Raw genomic sequence first — 22,737 nt, 5'->3', positions numbered from 1 at the left:
TTTCATGATTGATTCGTCTACTTTTTATTCATGTATGGGCATCAAGTATTACTGTGGAAAAATATCATGAATAGCGTTTACGTAACTGCTAACGCTTCTACACCCTTGATAATCCTCGTCAAGTTCGCAATCATAATGCATTTACATTTTCAGAGTTACAGACACGCTTAAGATAGAAAAAATATTTTTAATGACGTAAAACTACCTCTGAAGTTTATAAGTTAAATATTACATTTACGGTCGTATGCATTGGAAAAAAATGTCATGAAAGTAAAATCTACGAAAGTTAAAGTACTTACACGTCCATGGATTAAAAATTTACGGACTAAACTACGGACAGAAGTCGCTATTTTTTGATAAACATTACGAACAATAGCCAATTTCATTAAAAGTTTTCGTTAAAATATAAAAATGGCAAAAAGTAAACCACCCCTCATTAGCCATCTGTCCACACACACATATATATGCATCCGTATCCTATGCAGCAAAAACTTGCAGCGGCGTGACGTCGGCTAAAAAGCAGACCCTTGCCTCGTTACAGCGTGAGAGTCATCCCTCCCTCTTCCTGCACATGCTGTTGGAAAATCGAGGCATGCCTAAGTTTATGGGCAAACTTTTGGCACACGTGTGCTTCTGTTCCGATATGTATATATAGAGATAAGAAACGGTAGCAGCAGCTGTAGCGAAAATCAATGATTATATCGTTCAGATGCTAAAACGATCTTTTCTCGCACGACCCCCCCCCCCCCACCTGCCTCTCATTCGAGGCATGATAACAAGCACACCAATTTTTGCTGAGTTAGCAAGTCTCTGTTGTCTCGGGTTCCTTCTCCCCCTTACACAGACACTATTCACTGAAAAACTAACTTTTGTTTTTCTCAAGTGGTTGTGTAAAAACGAGTAATCGATGATTACGATACTCGAGAGGGGTGGCACATATATGCGCATGTATGTAGACAAAGTGTTGGCTTGGAGGGACGAGATGCTTCAGTGTCAAACCTATTGAGTATGTTGAAGTACTAAGATGGGATCAATTTTTTTTTTTTTTTTCTTGAGAGCTTAAACCAATCAAGACATCGTGTCTAGCAGAGATTCAAACTATCGATAGGCAGCTGTAGAATGTGAATTTTTCTTGTCAATCAGTAGTAGCCAATGTATGGCTATCATTTACGCATTCATTACATCAAAGCTATACGAAAGTAGTGGGTTGTGTTTAGTAAAGTCGATTGATTAGTTAAATATCTTTGCCAAGTATCAATTGTCCTGTAAGCTGTTTTACGTTACAGCGTACAGGTACATCTAGTTAAGCATAATTTCATTAGGCACCTCGTTAGGCACAGAATCTTAGTATAGTAAACATATAATTTATTAACAGTTCATTTACGTAAATGAATAACACTCGGTTGATTTTTTGGAAAACTGCGTTTGTCATTATAGGTACACGTATGTGCTCTTGGGTGATAATATCTAATTTATCTGCGACTTTTGAGGTTTTAAGTGTCTATGCTAGGAAATACTGCTACTGCTTCGATGCTAGGAAATACAGTTTTATCATAAATCTCTCCATTCTGCCGCTTCAGCATGATAATATCAACATTTCTGAAACATATGGAAATGAAAAAACAATAATCAAATTATAATGCCCAACGTAAGAATAAATAAAAAAAATATCGTGACTAGCCACACTCGCATCCGTCCACATAAAGCGAGGCTGTCTTATTCTCTACTTTTTCGCTTGTACTCTTGTTGTACAGTGGTACTGCTGTGACAGTTTGAAAAGTTGGCTTATCTAAGCTAGAAAATCGAGGGAAAGACGCACGTCGCGCTGAGCTTTTGACGCGGCCGTGAGATATGGGGCGATAGAGGCAAAAGATAGCGCTGGGCTGCTGTGCTGGATGTGGGCCCAACTGCCGCTTGTTGGCGAGAAAGTTAAATCGCTTCGCCTTTTCCTTCTCTTTTTCCCGTGTACCTTCATTGGGAGCCACGAGTGGGCTATAGATGGACTCCCGAGGATTCCCGTGAACCCCACCACGAGTGATAGTCGAGCTCCACTGCCACTGTTACTCGCCCCTTTATTCCCTCTCTTGTTGTATATTTCTCACCTCTACTCACTGTTTATACTATATACGCTCGAATGTGTGACTGCCACGTCGATTCGTTTTTTTACACCGACTACATTTTTCTCAACTCAACGATATACTATGATTCTACTTTGCATGTATACATTATATTATATGCCTAACACTTGAATATCACAAACAATATCTGAAGGATCCAGGACAATATATCGTTCAATGGGTACCCGATGTACCTATATGCGAACCTCCTATATAATGCACTAACGTGTCCACTTTGCCTTTGCAGCGGCCGGCCTTTATTGCCTCGCGTTTTAATATCGGAGTAAGTGGATATTTATACGCGCAGGAGAGCCCATTTTCCAGCGAACGAGTGTCCTCTTGGCCTTTTGTTCTCCGGCTCCGAGGCTCTTGTCGGAGGAGCACGATGTGGAGGAGTGAGAAAAGGAGGTAGCCAAGGGGATCGGGTGACCGCCAATAAATACCAAAGAAACACCCATTGCATAACATGTTCGAGCCACGGGAGGGAAAAAAAGCGTCAAAGTTCGCACTCGATGGCGCCTGTGCTTGTTGTGGCCAGTCGCAGCGCTGTCACCTACTCGCAAGTATCGATTACGGTAATTGGCTTGGCGATCGAGGTGGGCTCATCGTGGCGTGCATTAGCCCGTAAACGCTTCGGTGCATCGGGGGTGGCTCGAGGGGGGTAATGAAAAACCCAGGCATGGCTGGCTCGCGTTCGCATGTACGCACCGATCGGGGGAAAGAGCTATCGCTACACGTATATGGGGAGGAAATGCCGACGAGTTGGCGCCTGCAGCTGTACCTCATATTTCGGCTAATCGATCGAATTTTCTCTTCGGCCCATGACTCTCCAACGCCATGGTGAAATGTGTAGAGAAAAAACGTGAAAATTTTTGGCACACAAGGCAACCATGCATTAGTTCATCAGCAGCGCTGAACTCGTATAGGTGTTTTTCGTTGTTTGTTTCGCACACGAAAAATGCCGCCACTACGATGTTTTCAACGCTGCTTTGCGATTTTTTAATTTTCAGCCCAGCCTGTGGTGCACGTTGCCAAACGATTAAACTTGAATAAACTCTCGTCACCGTTGACATAGGTAGACTCATATTTCTTCCAGTTCATCAATGACACACGTGAAGTTTATATTTACTCATTAGAGAGCAATTTTGCTACCTTGACGCATTTCGGCTACATTGCTCGGAGACACCGAGTCTGCGGCCCTGTCCTTTTCACCTGATTTCGGTACGTTTAATTGTAATATACACTCCCGCGTTGCATCAGATGTTGTTAACAGCTGCAATATTTATTATTTATATGGCTATTATTGAAACAATGTAGAAATGACACGATAATGACATAACAAATACCTGACAGCAAACGATTGTGCACATGTAAAAATACAAGCAATTTTTTACTGTGGTTACGCAGTGAACATTGGTTGACTTCCTTCTTCATGTCAGCAAGGGATTAATAATTTTTGGATCTTGTTCGTTTCTTAATAATATATTGTACCTACTTAGAAAGAGTCGTAAACAAAGGCAACCAAAACGTTTTACTATTAAAAATAATAAAAATAAAAATTATTGAACAGCAAGAGCCAGTCCTTTCATTCATTTAATTACATTTACAATGTATGGATACAACAAGAGTAGTGTTACAAAATTTAAGCTGATGATCTTTATCAAAGCCACATTCTAGAAGTATACTGGTAGTGTTGATTTTTTTTTCACTTTTTTACTTTCGAATAATACCTATACAACCTTGATACCTTAAAAGGTCACAATTTCACCTTCTTGGCTTCTTCCTCTTCTTTTCTTATTTTCGCTTTTGTTCTCCACAAAGCTAAGCATAATAAATGTTTAAGGAGGCTTACACCTTTTACTCAGTAACTACCAACTGGATGAAATTCAGAAATATGAACAGTGTGAGTTTTTTAAATATTTTACACTGAGTAATTTTTCGATTTACGAAGCCGTAAAAGTGGACATCGCTACACGAGTTCTATCCATAATTTTCTGTACTCATTTGCAAAGAAAAATACACGTCATTTTTCAATTCACTTACGTATGATGATAAAAATAGAGGTACGAGCGTGATGTGTGTTTTGATTTAAAATAAACTGTAGATACCTCTAATGTATGAACACAAAAAATTCAATTTTATTAATGCAGTTTTCATTATTTTCTATGGACACATGAAGTTATATAGTTATACTGCAAAGTAATAATTTGCACTACATTTCCATTGTCACTAAAATAACATGGCACTGGGTTACCTCTAGGCAATTATTGATATACAACTGTTTCCCATTAATAAGTGAATTCTTATTTTCTCCATACAATTTATAAAGTGCATTGCTTTTTTCTTTTATTATTATTTTTTATGCATTTTTTCTTTTTTTTTTCTTTTTTTTTTTTTTTGAAGATTTGTGAAACGAAAAATATCTTGGATACGACTTTCAAATGTAAATGATTAATGATTACGTAGCTGGATTTTTATTCATTTTGTACGGTTCTTTCCTACTTTATATTCAATTTTTATTTTTACAGTCCAACAAATCTCACAATTGGGGTTAATAATAGTGTTGTTATTAACAAAGATAGTCAAAAAAAAAATAACATTATTTTTTTAATGATTATATAATATATTGTACTAACCACTTTATTCCAAAAGTTTTTCGTATAAAGATATTGGCAGGAGTTTTCACCAGTAATAAGATAAACTTTTCGACTTTGATAAGAACACTTAGTGATAGTAGACAAAAATGATATATTTAAAAAAATTTGTAATCCCCTTGTAGTTTCGATAGTTATCCAATAGTATCAATGTTATACGATTTTTCATTTCACGGCAGGCTGCTACCATGCAAGTAAATACACTTCTTTTTCTAATCCCCTCGCTCACCCATCTTGATGTTTAGCTATTTTTGATACACATTTGTACTTTGAGGGCTTCAACTTTAGAATACTTTTGTTCTTGTAATGTTTATTTCTCCTTTTATTGATTTTATCAATGTTTGATTAGTCATTTAACGTCTGCTGGAGTATTTATTAATCAATTTTTTCCTGTCAATCGCAATTTTAATGCTAATCTAATAACTTGATAATTTATGCACCCGAATCATGTCATGACTCAGCTATGTGGACTATTGAACAATATTACTGCAGACATAACTCGTTTACTTCTCTACTATTATCCCTAGTCTTACCGATTAGTTTACTAATTATACACATATGGGAGTGAATGTATACGCTTGTTGGGTATTTCTAAAAACAGTAACAGCAGTCCTCGTTCAATTCGATAACGATTTTTATTATTAGCACTAATATTATTATTCTTATTTTTTATTCTGGATTATTTTGTTTTATAAATACAAGTACATCCATAAGAACAGCTTTCTTTTCTTTGAATTCAACATACTTAACGTCATCAGACTTTAATTTACCTTATATACTTTGTACTCAAACAGCAAGATTTTCAACAAGTCACTGGTCGGGCATTTACATCTTAAACACATGTGTCATCGGAAGCAAAATATTTAACTGTAGAAGTTGAAAAAAAAGTTTTGTTGAATGTTTCATAATTATTTCAAAATAAAAACAAAATCAAAACGAAGGGAACATGCACGAGAGTCACAACAAAGTACCCAATTAATACCGAAAAATAAACGCCTTCAATACAAAAAGATTTAAAAATTGCATCCATTCAGGATGTTATATGAACACCTACAGTAATGGAGGACATTGTGGCATCAAAATGTATAAATATTGAGGGCTATTGTAAATTGTAAAAAAAATTTCAGATATGGCTGATAATATATCAATAAACAAAATATTTTTAAAAGTAACTTTCTTAAACACACGTTGTATTACTTTCACATTCGATGTAGCTATAAATAGTTATCTTACTTTTCACAAATAACTTACAAAGTTAAAAAAAGTTAATGACAAATGTACAAAAAAAGAACACGATGAGCTTTATTCTGGACTGGAAAGAAACATGTATTGAAAGCGTCTTTAAGAAAGAAGTATATACTATTAAAATGTTACATTTTTGTAGGTGTAATGATTATGGGTTACTTTTTTTTACTTGTCCACTACTAGGTCAATTTGACGCACATCATACAGCAAAATATTAAGCATATCGTGCTAGTAATATGAAGTACGCTATTACGATTAATTTTGATTGATTCATTAATAAAAAGATTCTATGCAAATGTAATTGTTTGTTTGACTAGAAAATATTGGTAAAATGTTCACAGTACTCATTGTCAAGTTAAAAAAATTTTTTATTCACTTTATATATTTTATATAATAATATCAACACATTTGGATATCTAGCGTTGCACGCCAACATAACAATCGTACCAGCAATGGGTTTAGATACTCACGTGTAATTTATTTACCCTATATGATTCAAACTAATTTTCGGCAGTGTTGGAATCTATAAAAATCTACTGGTGGCACTGATTTAATGGCGTAATAAATGCTAGAAGAATGTATGTATTCAAATTGTATATCATTTCAAACACGGCAAACGAAAAGAATTTTCTGTATAAATGTCGTAAGCTACCAATTTTAGTGGTTATTAATTTGTTGAAACTATATTAATCAATAGCTTTTTGTTTTTAGTCTAATTCTTTTTTTGTGTAGTTTTAAGGTGTGTACTATCTCATATAGTTGTAACTGCATCTATTATAAAAGTTATTGTGTCTATGGTTCTAGAAAACCACTAAATATATAATTTTAGGCATAAACAAATTATATTTTAATCGTCATAAGGTAAAAATATCCTACCATAGATATTAATTCTCGTACAGGCTTTGTCTTAATTCTAATTTTCAGTATATTATGGGCTAATTACGATGAAACTTCAGTCATGCTTATACACCTAGTTATTAACTTACGCTTACTTGCTTCGTTTAACACTTTAGAATGTTTTTCCGTTGCTCACACATGAATTTATGTCCATAATGTGTTACTCATTGCATTAGGGTATTTCTTGATGTCATTGTTAAGTGTACGTCTCAATGTGTTGGGTATAAAACCGAGATGATACGTTATCACTGGCAACAAGAAAAATCATCAAAATTGATGTTTTGATGAAGTACCACTGCTACAATCAATAATATAAAAAATACCTTAAGTAATGCACCAACTTATAAATAAAGGAAAATTTACGTTTAATGGCACCATAACTTATGTACATTATCTCCTAAGTACAAAATATACATAGTAAAGTAGAACGGAAATTCTCATGACTCTCGTCCTGCTATCGCAGAATATTGACACAGACAGAAAAAAGCTGGGTGTGAAGACATCCATCTACTCTGTTTTCGACTTTTTCCTTTAGTATCTGTGTGTGTGCGAAGACTATTGCTTGCATATTCACATATTTTCGTTGATGAAGTGTTGTTAATGCAACTATCTGAGGCTCAGGTGGAGCATAATGATAACGATGATCGTCAGGCTGGCGATCCTGTGGCAATCGTTACTCGCTATCTCTGATGTCACTGCAACAGAGTTTAAGCACAAATTTCTAAGATCAAAGCAGTGGTTGTGCAAAACGAATTTAACGCGTACATATAATTCAATTAGCTTGTCATTATTATTAATATTGTTATAATTATGATTATCATTATTGTTGTTGTTGTTGTTGTTGTTGTTGTTGTTGTTGTTATTGCTGTTGTTGTTAATGTTGTCGTAATCATTAAAATTCTTTGAAATAAAAAAAATTATCAAATTAATTAAATTAGAGAAATACAATTTTGAAATAAAAAACATGATTTTGTTTGCAATGCTATTACAGATAAGAAAAACTATAATTGTAAAAACAATAGAAAATATTAAGAAATTTGTTAAAAGTCTTGCTTATTCCGTTAATTTATAGAGAATTTTTAAAGAAGATAGGGTGAATTGACTCCATCTGTACCTCGGTATATAGTACAGATGCGGATTACCTCGAAACATGATACCGACTGACTATGTGGAAGAAACAAGAAAAGTCAGAGCAAAATTGAAACTAAAGTGGACCCAATATTTTCGTTGTTTTAGTTAGTGTGTTGACATTATTTTTAACAATATTTGTGTTTTCTGGCTCCTTTGAGGCCTTTAGCTTTTGATGAGGTCCTAATCAACGTAAACTTTAACTCGCAAGATTTTTTATGGATATTTTAACTTGTTTACTACCCCAAAGTTAGTGAAGAAAAATCATATCTAGTTACAAGAAAATAAGTATGCAATATTAATGTGAAGAAAAGGAAAAACGTGCGAGTAGATTTTTATCCCCTGTTTGCCGAAGCAATGAACTATTTCACGATTCAAAGAGAAAAACGTCTTGACTGCACGCCAAATTCCAAAGAGTATTTGAGATAAAACTGAGAGTAAACAAACAGCAACGAAGAGTTTCAAATGCAAAAGAAAAATACAAACTCTTTCGTGCTGAAAAATTGTTTATGTAGAATGGGTATAGAGAAAAAAAAAGATGGGCTGTGTGTTTAAAAAAACTTGCCCTTTACAGAAATATCTTTATTAAGTATTTTATTATATACACGTAAATGTAAAATAGTAGAAATAAAAAAACAAAAGAGACTCATCTGCATGTGTGTTTTTATACATGGTTAATACACAAAAATCATGACTACGTACCTGAGATATAGCTTACGAGAGAAAGAATAGAGAAAGAAATTAATTGAAAGTGCTACAAGGGACCGGAAAAATCGTTTCACTCAGGAGCATAGACAAAAAAAAAAAAAAAAACCTGTGCAGAAAAAATGATTGCAATTAATTTCTCGACATATGACGAAGAGTGAACTTGCTTTGTAGGAGACAATGGGGGTACAGAAGGGTATATGCTGCTTCTATAGAATTTCGTTAAGTCTGACGGCGGTAGAAGAATAAAAAGAAAGCCAGCGCCCGTTGAGTTGGTTACTGAAAAATCAACGATAATGCAATGAAGCTTAGAAAATCAAAAAGTATAATTAAAATATCTGTAGGATGAAACCATCGTTTTAATTAAAGATATTTTGCAAATCTCCATGTAGTCGTTGGAAATTCGAGATGTGGGGGAAGATGTAATCTTCTTATCCTTTACGATTTCACGCCATTACAGAGAGGGGAGTAACGTACTCGTAGGAATGAGGGTGCATGCATTAATAACAACGAGACAAAAAAAGTGGGTGTAAAGAGAAAAAACTTGTAGGTGTTGGAAGTGGTGGGAGGTGAATACAATGCTAGTAAAAGTTTCAGCCCGTCGTGCGAAGTGGTATACGAATGTAACGTTTTCCTCCCGAATAATGGGCTATGCGAACGCGTCTGATAACGAGAGAACAGAAAAAGCTGAATATAGCACATAGCGCGTTTCACGTGATTCGATTTCTGTATTGTAAATTATTGTACTGAACACACTAACCAAGACACATGCACATTGTAAATGGGTGCTTTTGTGACATTATCTACAGCTTCAGTTACTGATTTTACTTGTCATAGACATTGCACTTTGTGGTTCGTCTGTCCCTCTTGGTCACGTAATATTGTCTCATTGTATAAGATAATCCAAGTAAACATGAATAGGTACCGACTAGTACGTAACAACTTGTGTTCACGTGTGACCTGAATATTTAACGCTTATCTTCACTTCACGAGGTTCCACTGGCTTTTGTCAACGTGTCAAGTTCGGCAACTCCATACGTATCAAAAGGGTTGACTAGAGACGCAGTAATATATGTAAAGGGATTACGTGGCTAAACTTTCAGAGGGAGCGTTATGTGCAGTTGCTCAACACTTCCTCACACCATACAGGTATTGTATCAAACTCTGTTATGATTACAGTATCATCTAATTACATGACCAATAGTCATTAATACGCCCTGAATAAGTTATGACTTATTGATTTTATCTTGGAGCCATATTTATTTGTATTGTTATTTTAATTTCAGCCACATAGAGGTTCTTAGCTGGTAAATACTTGTCCTTCATATATTTATAAAGTTCTTATTTAAACGCCAGCCTTTTATATTTATTTCAATGTACAGTAAAAGTGTTGAGTAACTGTTGATGAAAAAGTTGAGGGTTTACCTAGATGGATATATGGATAGATAGGTATAATTTTTATTCGTACAATTTGTATAATATTGCAGCTATAGTTGTTAGGATGGCTTGTAATATAACGACAAAAGCTTAAATCAAGAATTAGGATTGAAAGCCGAAATGGCTTCAGTTTCTGCTGTGAAACGCGAGGAAGGAGAAAATAAGAGCAAGTTTCTAAGCTCCTTTAAAGAAAAAGCGACAGCTGATGCAAAAGTTTTAACGAAAGGCTCTAGCGCTGCTCTGTGCAAATTCGATAAAGGCCAGCTCATACAAATACCATAACATTATTTTGCAACGTTTTTGACAAAAACGTTTTGACAAAATTGACTTCAGGCAGTAAGAAAATTAACAGATTATCTTGGAGTAATGCGTGAAATTTTTGTGCCTCGAATAATCCATGTAGTAAAGATAAGACGGTTAATACAGTATTAGGTTTTTAAGCCTACAACTATTCATTTGAAATATCAAAGGCTTAGGGACTTTTTAAAGTTACCGACATCATCCAGAGCGATTCAAACGAACATTATATGTTCAAGAGAAAAAAGTACAAGTCATAAAGGGAAGAAAAAAATGATATTACTCTCATCAACCGTGACGGCATGGTAAATCATGATCTTAACCCTTGATTTTCGTGATTTAGTGGTTTTTCTGTTATGGTGGTTATACTACGATCGACAAGTGTGCAAAAGACAAAGCTCCGGTTCCGAAAAATTTATTTCGTGATGGGTACTTTATGGTAAACTCTTGACAGCGTGACGTAACAACCTAATCGCGAGCCTAATCGAGTAAGAAAATTTTTCCAAGTGGTTCTTTTCCTCACATTGTGCTGAGACAATTAGCACCTTTTTTAAATAATACGTGAATTATACACTTTACGGCTACGCCCTTAACGACTTAGTAGAGTTGTGATGGGAGAAAGAAAATTAGTTTCACAAAAATATTACTGACCAATACTGACTGAGAAATAAACGGATGGTTGAGAATAACTATCATTCGACAAAGCAAGTCAAAGATTGTACAGTGATGGTAGTGTGTTCACGTACTTTGAGTAAAAACGCGCAGCTGCTAAAAGTGTAAGTACTTTCTACCATAAGTTCCTCATTCTTCCACCATAACTTCTCTGTAATGTTACAGCTGACTTTTTTATATTTGGTTTAGGGATGTTTATGGTTCAAATTGAATTATATGGTGGATACCTATTTAAAAGGATAATCTCAATCACGAGATACAAATAAAAAGAAGAAGAAAAGTTCCAATGAATGACAAATGCTTACCTCTCTCGGGCACGGGGTCGCCAACTCCAGTGCCGAGGTGCAGGACTTCGCTCGCCTGCTCGTAGATGTTTGGGATTTTGGCGATGCAGAGGAGGTTCAGGTGTCCCTGTTTGGTGTAGTGGAACGGCTGCAGCTGAAGACTTATTTCGCTCCACTGTTTGCCCTGACGAGGCGAGCGACCGCCACCGGCCGAGTATCCGCTGTAGTCGTGCTTCTCCAGGCTCTGCTTCGTCTCCGTGTCTTTCACCTGTTGATGAAGCAGACACGTGTATACGTGATATTATACAAACTTTGGTTTTATTGTGTACATTACATTCACACATTCTGAGATATTATTTTATACTAAGTAAGATAAATAATAGTTCAGCATAGTAGATCTTCAGATGAAAATTAACTTCAGAAATTCCAAGTTAATCGTACACAGTAGAGAAATTTAAGTACAGACTTGTTTCTCACAAATAAAAAAAATCGAAATTACATAATAACTACATATAGAGTTAGTTAACAGGGTAAATAATTTTACAGGACTGCGTTGTTGTAACAAGGCTTGCCTTAAAAATGGGAAATTAATTCGTAAACTGATTTGGCGAATTCTTTTGCCGCAAAAATTTCCACCGAACAGCCTGTGTGTATGTGTGTGCAAGTGTTTTTTTTTTTTTTTTTTTTTTTTTTTTTTTTTTTTTTTTTTTTTTTTTTTAATTTCCACCCCAAAAGGCAAGAAATTTCAGTTATTTATTCTCTGTTGTTCACACACAGACACACACACTAAACCAAATGGTAGTAGATAAAGGTGAGCGTTAACGAGCTGGTACAGCCGAGCTTTTCACGAAAACAAGCTAGCCTGTGGTCATTTTGCTTGGAATGTTTGAGCTGCATCGAGATATTTAGCGGAGATGGAGGCAAAGGGGAGTACTTTTATGACTCGCGGTTTTTCAGCAATTTTGGCTCCATACAAGGGATGCTTGGCTGTGAGTGTTTATTGGGGGCTTTAATACTCATTGGGGTGCACCAATTTCAAATCTCTTTGAATCGGTATTCAAAACGTTCCCTTCTATTTTAATAAGCATTCATTGGAAGGTCTAAAAATTCAGTTGATTAAAATTTTCACGGATCAAATTTCACGTTTTCTGCATCATTTACTAAAAAAAAAATGATTTTTTGTTGAAAAAATTTTCATAGTACAGATTTTTATCGGACGAAAAATTTTCTACAGTTTAATTAATATTGAAACACACATTTTTCCAATACTATTAAATACGCAATCTTTCTGATATCAATATTACTTTAAAGTGTGTTTATCTTTACTCTAATTATAATATGAACTCTTTAAATTTTTATTAGATTAGCCAGTAAAAAATAGATTTTTTAATGCATTATACTGTTCGAAACTGAAACATAAACTTTTTGCTTGCACACAAATAACCACTTTTAAAAACATTTGAGCATCTCGAATGCAATGAAACTTTTGATAAACCGTGTTTTTTACACCACTGATGCTCGGTAAGTGAATATTGCTGCTTATTGCGATGCCTTTCAAGCTGATAAAGTGATGCGATTGAGGAAATACCAAATACGCGTCGATGATTAAGAAACCAAAACGATTCTCTCGAGGTTTCAGGGCTCACCGTTCGAATGGGCCGAGAGGCACAGCTCGAATGAGAGAAGAGGACTCGCGTTATGCGCTGCCGCGAGAAGCGCATACATATATACATTATGGATGCGCGGGACAAGATCGAAGAGCAAATAGTTTTCAGAAAGCCATGGAGGAGGAGGCGAGTGGGCGCTTCATCGGTTCCCGTGTACAGGGGGATGGTGCAGTCGGGCGGAAGCGCCAAGTACTTAATGCGAGCTTTACGCTCCAACACTTTCACCGGCTCCTCCTCCTCTTTCCAGTCGCAAAAGGTAGCGCCGAGAGAATCCCAAACTGAGATCGGAGCACTGCACGTCTCCGACAAAGTATCTGTGCTCATGTATGGGTACTGCTTTGATGCTGTAGGCGAGTGCTCGGGGAGTATCGAAATCGAGGGGGTATTGGTTTTTCGGCGAGTAACTTTTGAGATGGTAAACCAAGCCCCTCCCTTCCCGAATACACCCATTCTGTTATTTTATACACGAGAGTAAGAGATACATTTAATTGACTTTCACGCTCAGGTTTCTACTTCAGAAACACCAGAAGCTCCGTCACGATACAAAGTGTGTATATGCAGAGTATATAATATGTATACGTATAGTAAGTACTAACCTGAGCCCCGTTGAGGGTGAAAGAGAGGGTGACCAACGGCTTGGAGGGCGTCGTGCTGCAGTTCGCCTTGAGAGTGTCACCGGGAGAGTAGTGGGCACGCTCTGACATGATCACGGGCTTATCCTTAGGTATGGCTACAACATAAAATTTCAAAATCTGGGTCTCGTGTTAAGTACCCTTACAGTTGCAACTTATTTTTCTACATACATAAAAACGTTAACACACTGCTTTTTCTCAAAAATATCGTGCAGACATTTGATTTTATCTCAAGTAATAGTTATGTACATCTCTCTCGCTCTTTTCATACTTGTTGTCATACTGTTGTGTTATTACTGATTTACTGAATGCAAGGGTAACCCATAACGTTTTACAAAAATGATTCAGCTAAGGGATCATGTACAGTGAAGGCCCTAGCTAAAGTACGCAATGTTATTGGTAAAGGCAAGCTGTACCGTCACTGTAAACGATACCTAAGGTTTTAAAAATTTTCCACGTACGGTAACAAAAATCTGTTAAATCAAACATTAGTTTTTAATAAAAGTGGAATTAATAGTTTTGGATAAATCAGTAAAATGTTACTTCAATTTCTGATTAGTCTAATTTAATCATCATGATTGGGAGAATTGCTGGTTTTAATAATTAATTTTTTTAGGTAACATTAATAGAGATATTCTGTTATCTCAACATAGAGTTTTTATTACTTACAAACTTTATTTTAAATAAGTATAATTAATTAAACTTTGTTGTTACGGCTCGATCCAAACAGAGACATTAGAAAGACACATACTTATGAAGCGAGATTGATCCAAGTTTTCTAGTATCACTATTAAGTGCTGTTTTCTCGTATAAAACAAGATAGTAAATTAACATTTAAAATTGCATTAACTAATTGAACAGTGAGACATATTGACAAGTTTTATTTTTAGGGATTCGTTTTTGCCAAACAACTAATCAAACGTTAATCGACACAGTATTTAATAATAATTTGCAAGAAAAAAAATATTTAATATTAGCAAACGATACAAACTCAAGTTTTATACTTATGGAAGAAGATAATTAAAATTGTTGATACTTACAAACTACAGTGAGGAATTTCGAGCTCTTTTGCGTGTAAAAGCTTTCCGAGTCAGTAGTCGTTTCGCAGCTGAAGTTGCCAGTAAGTTGGAAATCTACATTTCTTATCACTACTTGGTTTTCAGTTGAAGTGTGTGGCTGAAACGAGAAAAAAAACCATGAAAAATGAATAATTTTTTATATTAAAAATCCACAACCTACTCTAATAACTTGACTGCATTTGAAAAAAAAAAAAAAAAAGTCTATAACATGTTTTGGTTGGATTGATTGCGTCTATCTCTTTTCTTTCTCGTTATGTGAGACAAACGAATCGAGTTTATTTTGTTAATAGCTTGATGGTCAGAGCTACCGGTAAATGCATCGATTAATTTACGCATCGATTATTCCAGGCTCACGTCAAACACGCTCTCACAGTCAATAAACAAGCGGTGGTTATCGAGTCGATACTTCGTTTGTCTTACTCATCGAAATGGTCGCTACGGCTATGTGTTAGACATTTTTTTTGCAGGTAGATAAAAAAACACGGCTCATTGCTTTAGCAGTATGGTATGGTTTTTGAAGGAGTATGCTTTTGCCCTAAAATTTTTTTTGAAAAACTAAAACTTTCATTGATTATTTCTCAACTTCGACTTATTTTCTGTGGGCACAGACTCAACCGGTATTCGCATGCTCAACATTTGACAAAAAACGTCAAAAAATCAGTCAAATAGGAGAATAAATATGAATAACTCATAATGTACCTAAAAGTACTTTCTAAATAATAATTAACTTGTTAACCCTGACAAAGTACCTTATCTCATAGTGCAAGCACAGACTGCTGCAAAGGGATAAAAAGTATACATAAAAAAAAAAAATCCATTTTTCAAAAAAGATGTTGTTTGTGAAGCCTTTGTAACTTGCACATAATTATTAGCGTCACAGATTCGCAGAATATCCGTAAAACGTAAAATGAACTCACATCTATCTGGATCCAGGTGTAGTTGAAAATTTTGATGGCGGGAGTCAGGCTGGGCAAGTACCTGTAGATCTCCTGTTCGCCGCGGTACCATTTGAGCGCGAAAAGGGGCTTGCCATCGAGGTCGTAGTGACAGCGCAGCGTCGCGTCGTGGCCCTGCTCCACCGCATCCCTCGGCAATATTTCCAGTCTGATGCTCCTCGAGTTCGCGTCTGAAAAATAAAGCGTATATTTGCTTGATTACAAAGGGTTGGAATTAATTATTTCATCGGGGCCACTGAGCTATAATTTTTTTTTTTCTTTTTTTTTTTTTTTTCATAAAAACAAGAAATGTATGAAGATCATGTGGCACGTTCATTTTCTCCCTGTCTACACAAATCACACGCTTTTTAGGTGATACATTCAGTGGATATAAAAATGTTTGCACATTCACGTACGCACTGGCGCATGGTGAGACAAAACAACAAGTCAGAAAAAAGTGTGTAAAGTAAAAAAGTGAAGCAAAAAAAAAAAAAAGAAAAAACTGAAGAAAACAAAGAGAAAGTAGTATGAGGATAACCAACAACACTAGAAAGCGAAAAACGTGGATGAAAAGTAAAACTGTTATTCTTCCTAGATGCCTTCCACATGCCCCTCGTTAAAAAGAATCTCTCAAACGAAAGAGCATTCACATCACCCGGAAGAGATTTTATCTGCATGGTGCACATCGCTTTAATGGTGATCGATAGAACTGTCACTGCAGTCATTTTCAGATGATGTATGTACGTATACACAGACTCTTGTACTTACTTAACTATACGTATCATATTGTACACACTTTTGACTCAATGTCAAGAAAACAATTAAAAGCAAGAATATTTATGAATCTTAAGAACACCGGAGATACATACAAAAGCTTGATCGAACCTGTATGGGAATGATTGGGAAATGTCAGAAGATTGTGCAATAGCGCAGGAGTATAAACGTGTTGTTGGATAGAGTACGTGCAGCATGTGCGTATGGACTAGGGTGAAAAGCTGTCGACTTTTATTGACTCAAGAGATTCACAAAGGAGACAAATATATATGTCTTCGCTTCTCATTTCTGTGATGGCACACACGAGTGCGCGTTCACTTTGCTTCAAAGGTGAGCCTTTTCTGGCTTACTACAGTTCCCTCGTTCCTTTCCAAGCAATGTGATCCACATACATGACGACAATATCATCATGGTAACGTCTTTAATATTCCGAGTATTATCAAGAAAATAATAAAAATGAGACTTTGAAATCAACTACCAGTTGCTTTTTTTTTATGCAGGGCAAACTAAAACCAAAATCGGGGTTTATTTGATTTGAGCCTTGTTATTTAGCTTCCAATTACATAATGCAGTGTAAAACCTCTTACTTTATACTAAATATACATAAAAAACTGTATAAACCGACGTGTTACACCTTTTTCGAGTAAAAAAAAAAAAAAGGAATCCAGCGGGAATACGCTGCTGCACCAACTCACTTGAGACTCTGGGTGGGAAAAAAGAAGAGTTGTACATTATACAACTGTCTTGGGCGCACCGCAGCTTCCCCGTACCTATATATTTGCTTGGAAAATAGTTTTCTTCGTCAGCTTCTCTTGGCTCGATTTTCTTCACTGTTCTGCCGTCGTGATATTTAACTTGGTAAAGGAAACAGTACAAAAGCTTTTGAGACGAACAACGGCTGTGCATAAACTAAGCTGCAGTGGCATCGCAAGTGTTTTGGGTGAATGAGATGTTTTGTCTTGGTACCTGTGGACTGAAAGTATACGTGGTGAAGCTAGGAGTTCAGATAAGTGAGCGAGGACGTTATACCGTGTGAGGTGGGCAGTTTAAATTTCTTTGGAAAGCGCAAGCTCCGATACTTTTAAACGATGTGGAAGAGTGAAATGTGCAAGTGAAAAATATGTTATCCCAAGAGGGAGGGCTGCTCGTGTCAAATTAATTGAACGCGTTAAAATTTTAAATAATAGAGCTAGGGAAGTAATGGGTCCATGGGGACGTCTCGTAAGATATCCAGTGATAAAAAAAAAAATAAATAAATAAATAATGAATAAATGACGTATTTCTCGAGTGCCTTCTATACATGATATGTACGTGCTCCATTGTCTTTTTTCTTTCTGATGTATCATTCACTTCAGTAAAATCCAAAATGTAAGCTTTGTATATGCATCCAACATAAGCAGAAAATAATGACGTTCGTCTGTGTAATGGAGAAGTGTAATATTTTCCTTACAGTGCATGTGTGTACATTACATCCAACAATATAAGCGCAACATCTTAGGAGGGACATAGTGGAGAAGAATAACATTAAATTAGATGCTTCAGGGGAATGTCAGTGTTGGCTTCAACTTTTGACTCTCGAAGATGATCAATTTTGTTTCATTAACATACATTTTCAGCGTAACGGAACGGAGATTCTACTTTGTAGATTCACGTACTTACAAAAGTTGACTCTTAAAAGTTTAATTTTTTACTCAGATTTTAACGATTTTAAATGTTTTTTAATTACACGTAAAACAGATAGACGTAATGAATGTCTATGACAAATGGATTCAAGGATTTTATTTCGCAATAGTTGGATGTACAGTGTATAAAATTTGGTTTTAATTAAACATTTTTTAATTAAAACTATATCTTTTTTTTTTAAAAGCTCGAGAGACCCACACCAGCATACATCCTTGTTAATGGATTAAATGAGCCCGAGTTTACTAATACCTAGCCACGTTATCAAGGAGCAATCGTTCGAGTAACACCGACATGGGCGCAACAGGAATCTCGTCACCTCCATGTAGTAAATTGATGTTCACACTGATGTTATAAAAATTCAGAGTTTGCAACAAAACCACTTCACATTCGCGTACCACCCCATCAACAGCAGTAAATTATTCCTCAAATACAGGTAATCGTAGATAGACTTGAGCAAATGATTTTATGGATTTTTAAGCCCTTCGAGAGAACGTTTTTTCCTCAACAATTTACATTTCTTTGGCCTGGAGAAATTTTTATCCATCAATACATTCACTACTGACAAACTTTTTTTTCTAGCAGCTGTTAAAGCTTATTTTTAAGTATTGAAAATAAAATACTTCAATACATTATTTTTAATCTTTGACTTTTTTTTTACCTGAATTGTTGCTTCTTTCTCATTGTAATACATTATTTTTGATGGAGAAATTTTTTGTTAAAGCAAAAAATGATATTGCAAAAAAATACTGTAAATCATCCGTATCCAAATAGTCTCTGGCGTCACAATGGTGGGATATACTTTTTCTTTTTCAAAGAGCTCGCAGATAGCACCACAGCTCAGTGACAGCCAGCCCCGGGGAGTATGTATCTAATGTGAACGTCGAAGAGCGAATGATATCGCGTGAAAATTGCACCAGTGTGTATCTATGCCCCTCTCTCATTCGCTCCCTCGGCGCTGTACCTATTTACTCACTCACACCAGATTACAGGTCGATGCGAAAATTTAGAGTTTGTGTCGGGGGAAATGACTAGTGTCGCTTAGGGAAATGAGGAAGCGAGCCCCAACCATAGCATTACGAACGACGCCACCGTGTACAACTACATAAGGCGTTGCTCATTAAATGCCAGGGGAAAAAGCTTTTTGACAACTAGGACTCAGAGCCGGGGTGAAATTCTGCAAGTGGAAAAAAATTGAACGTCATGGGAGAATAGGTTGTTTTTACAATGTCTAATATGCCTCTACTCGCTGGGAACAGATATCATATTGTAGAAAAAAACAGATAGCTGATCTTCGTGTAACAACATTAATGCACCTGATAAATCAACGTAATCTTGCTAGCCAAAATCAAGTCAAAATAAATGAAAGTTTAGCCTTGGAGACTTTTTTTATGTCATTGCTTGCAGCGCGTTATTATTGCAAATGGAGGGTACCAAAAATTACTTGAATGGAAAATCGGTGTGCATGCAAAATGGAAATTTATTTAGCAAGCCATCGGCACTCGAGAGGGTACATAAAAATACTCACGGGGAGGAGGAATGAAATAGAAAGGACTCGGTGGTGGTAAGGGCCAGAGGTCATGCACAGCTAAGAAAGGCAAGGAGAATTCGACTGGTGTGGTAAGAGAGGCAGAGGTTAAAATGATCCTTTCGGTGCGAAGTGAGTAAAAAGCCTAGGGTGGATTTTGCTTTGCCTCGACTTACAATACTCTCGCTGCGTCATTTTGTCCCATGCCTTGCTCTCTTTCCCTCCTCCCTTTTGATACAATCGCACTGTACCTGCAGAAACCGTCCAAGTAAATTTAAAGGCCTCTTGTATTTTCCGCTGTTACCAGGCCTACTTCTTCCCCTCTACCTCTCAGATCTTTTGTAACACCGCATAGGGGGTGCTGATAAAACGAATCGGGGTGATGACTTTCGTGCGACACGAGCAAGAAAAAATGGGTTTTCTCCTTGTTACAATATTTTTTATTTCCTTTTTTTTAAATAAAACCAGTTGCATAATTTCTGACAACGAAATTAGAAATTCCAGTGAACAGTTTTTACTCGCGGACTTTGATAAGCGAAGTGTACGTTTTTTTAATTGGAAAATTTATGAAACCACTATGAATGGAATCAAAAATAAAATAAAGTCACGGCATACAAACAGAAAATAAAGGATCATATATATACCAAGAGTGTTTGGTTGCTTGTGTCGCAGGGAAAAGTCGTGCAACGAAACAAAGCTGCCCCACATAACTATGTCCGTCTATTGCCTTCTCAAGTGTTGGAATGAGTTGCTAGCACGTTTTTTAAAGTACTCTCCGACTAAGTTACGTGAAAGATTTTTTTCAAAAAATTTTGAGACTTGTTTATACCAAGATACGTAAAAAGACCATCCAGAGTCCTTCCAAAAATCATTGCTTGTATTTTATTTCATCACGGTATTTAGTTTGCAAATCATAGAGAAATAATAAAGCTGTGCTGGCACTGCATGAAATATCTTTTTAGCACGATTAATTTCGCAATTTTACTAATAGTGAGATAAATTAATCGAAAGTGATGGTGGTAGCTATTTTTGTCTGGTTAAATCAACCAGTTTAACGACTGTAACAAATGAATACCGAGTACTTACACCAAATAATAATTCAACTAGTCATTCATCTGTGTGATCATAATCAGAGTTAATAAGAGATGTGATCATTCCACTGAGGAGGCTATCGAAGGTTTGCAGTGAGTGACGAGCTTTCGTATACGATGCTCAAATGTAAACTCTGAAAGGCACGCAAAGAAAGTGGAAATTGTTCACCTGGAGCCAGTGATTGCCAGAATAATTATCCGAGCCGGTTAATGTGTCAACAAACTAGTCCACCGATACATGTGCTTCGATACCATCTATGACTGTACGGATGTATTTATCCATCTTTTGCGAGGATTGCCTTTCAATCTTTGCCGCACAATTTTTTTTATTTTTCTTAGGTTTACGTGCCATCTCATCTGATCCTGATGAACAGGATATTACGTGACCTTTCCAGGTGTATCAAATATAAATCAGCAAAAGAAGGGCCTGAAACCCTAGAGTCGTATATTGTTGTTTTATACATTAACAGTTATATCATGCCATTTTTGGTTTTTATACTTATTTTTGATATTTTTAGATGATTTCATTAAATAAAACTACGTACGAAAATTCGTCGCTATTCTCGACCCCCTCCGAAAATCAATCATTGAGCAGAGCTTTTAGCGCGACAAAGAAGATATCTGCAGGAAATTCAGTCGATGCAGGTGCTTCACACTTGGCTGCACCACCAGTACTTCTTCTCTGCTCTCTTACCTCTCATTTTTCCGATTCACCGAATAACTGAGACTACCAACTTTTTCATTGGTAAAAAAGCTCAAAATTCAAAAATGTCAAATCCTTGAAAGTGCCTATTTTTAATTTATTTATTTTTCCTTTCCAAAGAAAACAATGTTGTTTGACGTTTCCAAGGAACGATTTGGAGTCGTCGATCGGTTCATACATTTCCTTCGATTAAAGCAAGAATAATATTTACCTAAATACCTACAATAGCTGAATCCCAAGTGAAAAAAACCGTGTGCTTGCCAGCTCTCCTTTTGCACTGTACTAACGATCAGTGCAAAATTCTATTCACAACAGTACCAGTACAATAAAGGTGGTGAAGTTATCAGTGTAGGACTTGCGTATCACGCGTACTTGCATCAAATAAAAAAAATAAATAAAAAATTTGTATTTGTCACGTTCATGCTCTAAGCATTTAGACAACGGATGTCTACACTTTTTTTATCGTATGCATGCAGCATTCGGCTTCTTCAGTAAGATGTATGCCATTGTTATCTGGTATTGGCAGGTTAGAGTGGAAGGAAGGAAGAAAACCCGAGTTTCCAGAACCACCGAAGGAACGACAAAGGTGTTCATTAGTATTCCAGTAGTCAGAGCTTGGTAAACAATGCTGTCACCGGTGTAATGCGCCCCGAGAATTTGTGCTGACAATTTTTACGACTCATCTGCTCGTTAATCTCAACGCGCTCGTGGCCGATGTATACACATTTTCGAGCGATGCTTGCACGTCGCGTGGCCCTTCCGGTGCTGATGGTAACGATCCTCGCGTGGGTACCCACGCGCGTGCACGCGATGTTTAATGCGTGTCGAAGGAAGCGTGCACGCGTCGCCACACCCCATTGTTTGGTCTTGCGTGTAGTACCTAAATGAGTAAGAAAGCCCCATCACTTTGATATCGTTTCCCTATTTTTACATGGCACTCCCTTCACCTACGGCCAAAGACTAAAACGTCCTTCTTGCGCTCATTGATACAGCTTCCGTCGCTCTACTTTTATTTTATACCTTGCGCTACAAGTGCACATACGTATCTACATCTGCTGCTGTTGCTGCTGCTGCTGTTGTTGTTACCTGCAAGTTTGGCTAAGAGAAGTAATGTTCTGGAAATTTCGTGTTGTTCTTTTTGCTTCTTTTCACTGCACTGTTTTCTTTTTTCATTCTGGCACGCCTCGTTTGCCACGCCCTGCGCGACCGCGA

General features: G+C 36.4%; 1 protein-coding gene across 1 annotated transcript in view; it reads right to left on the bottom strand.

Annotated features, from left to right (window-relative positions):
* Positions 1–7,299: 7,299 nt before the first annotated feature.
* Positions 7,300–22,737, bottom strand: part of LOC106643543 (uncharacterized) — a 32,841-nt gene continuing 17,403 nt past the window's right edge. The window contains exons 2-6 of the mRNA XM_089589726.1: positions 15,732–15,940; positions 14,776–14,911; positions 13,700–13,833; positions 11,458–11,704; positions 7,300–7,608 (exon numbers count right to left, since the gene is read on the bottom strand). Of these exons, the coding sequence (XP_089445852.1) occupies positions 7,520–7,608; positions 11,458–11,704; positions 13,700–13,833; positions 14,776–14,911; positions 15,732–15,940 (815 nt within the window). The 3' untranslated portion in view covers positions 7,300–7,519. The remainder of the gene's footprint in view (positions 7,609–11,457; positions 11,705–13,699; positions 13,834–14,775; positions 14,912–15,731; positions 15,941–22,737) is intronic.

Source organism: Copidosoma floridanum, unplaced genomic scaffold (genome assembly GCF_036245765.1).
Source record: "Copidosoma floridanum isolate Cflo_tuat_1 unplaced genomic scaffold, Cflo_Japanese_pri ptg000009l, whole genome shotgun sequence".
In the NCBI taxonomy this organism is placed as follows: Eukaryota; Metazoa; Arthropoda; class Insecta; order Hymenoptera; family Encyrtidae; genus Copidosoma; species Copidosoma floridanum.
This window is presented reverse-complemented; position numbering and strand designations above follow the sequence as displayed.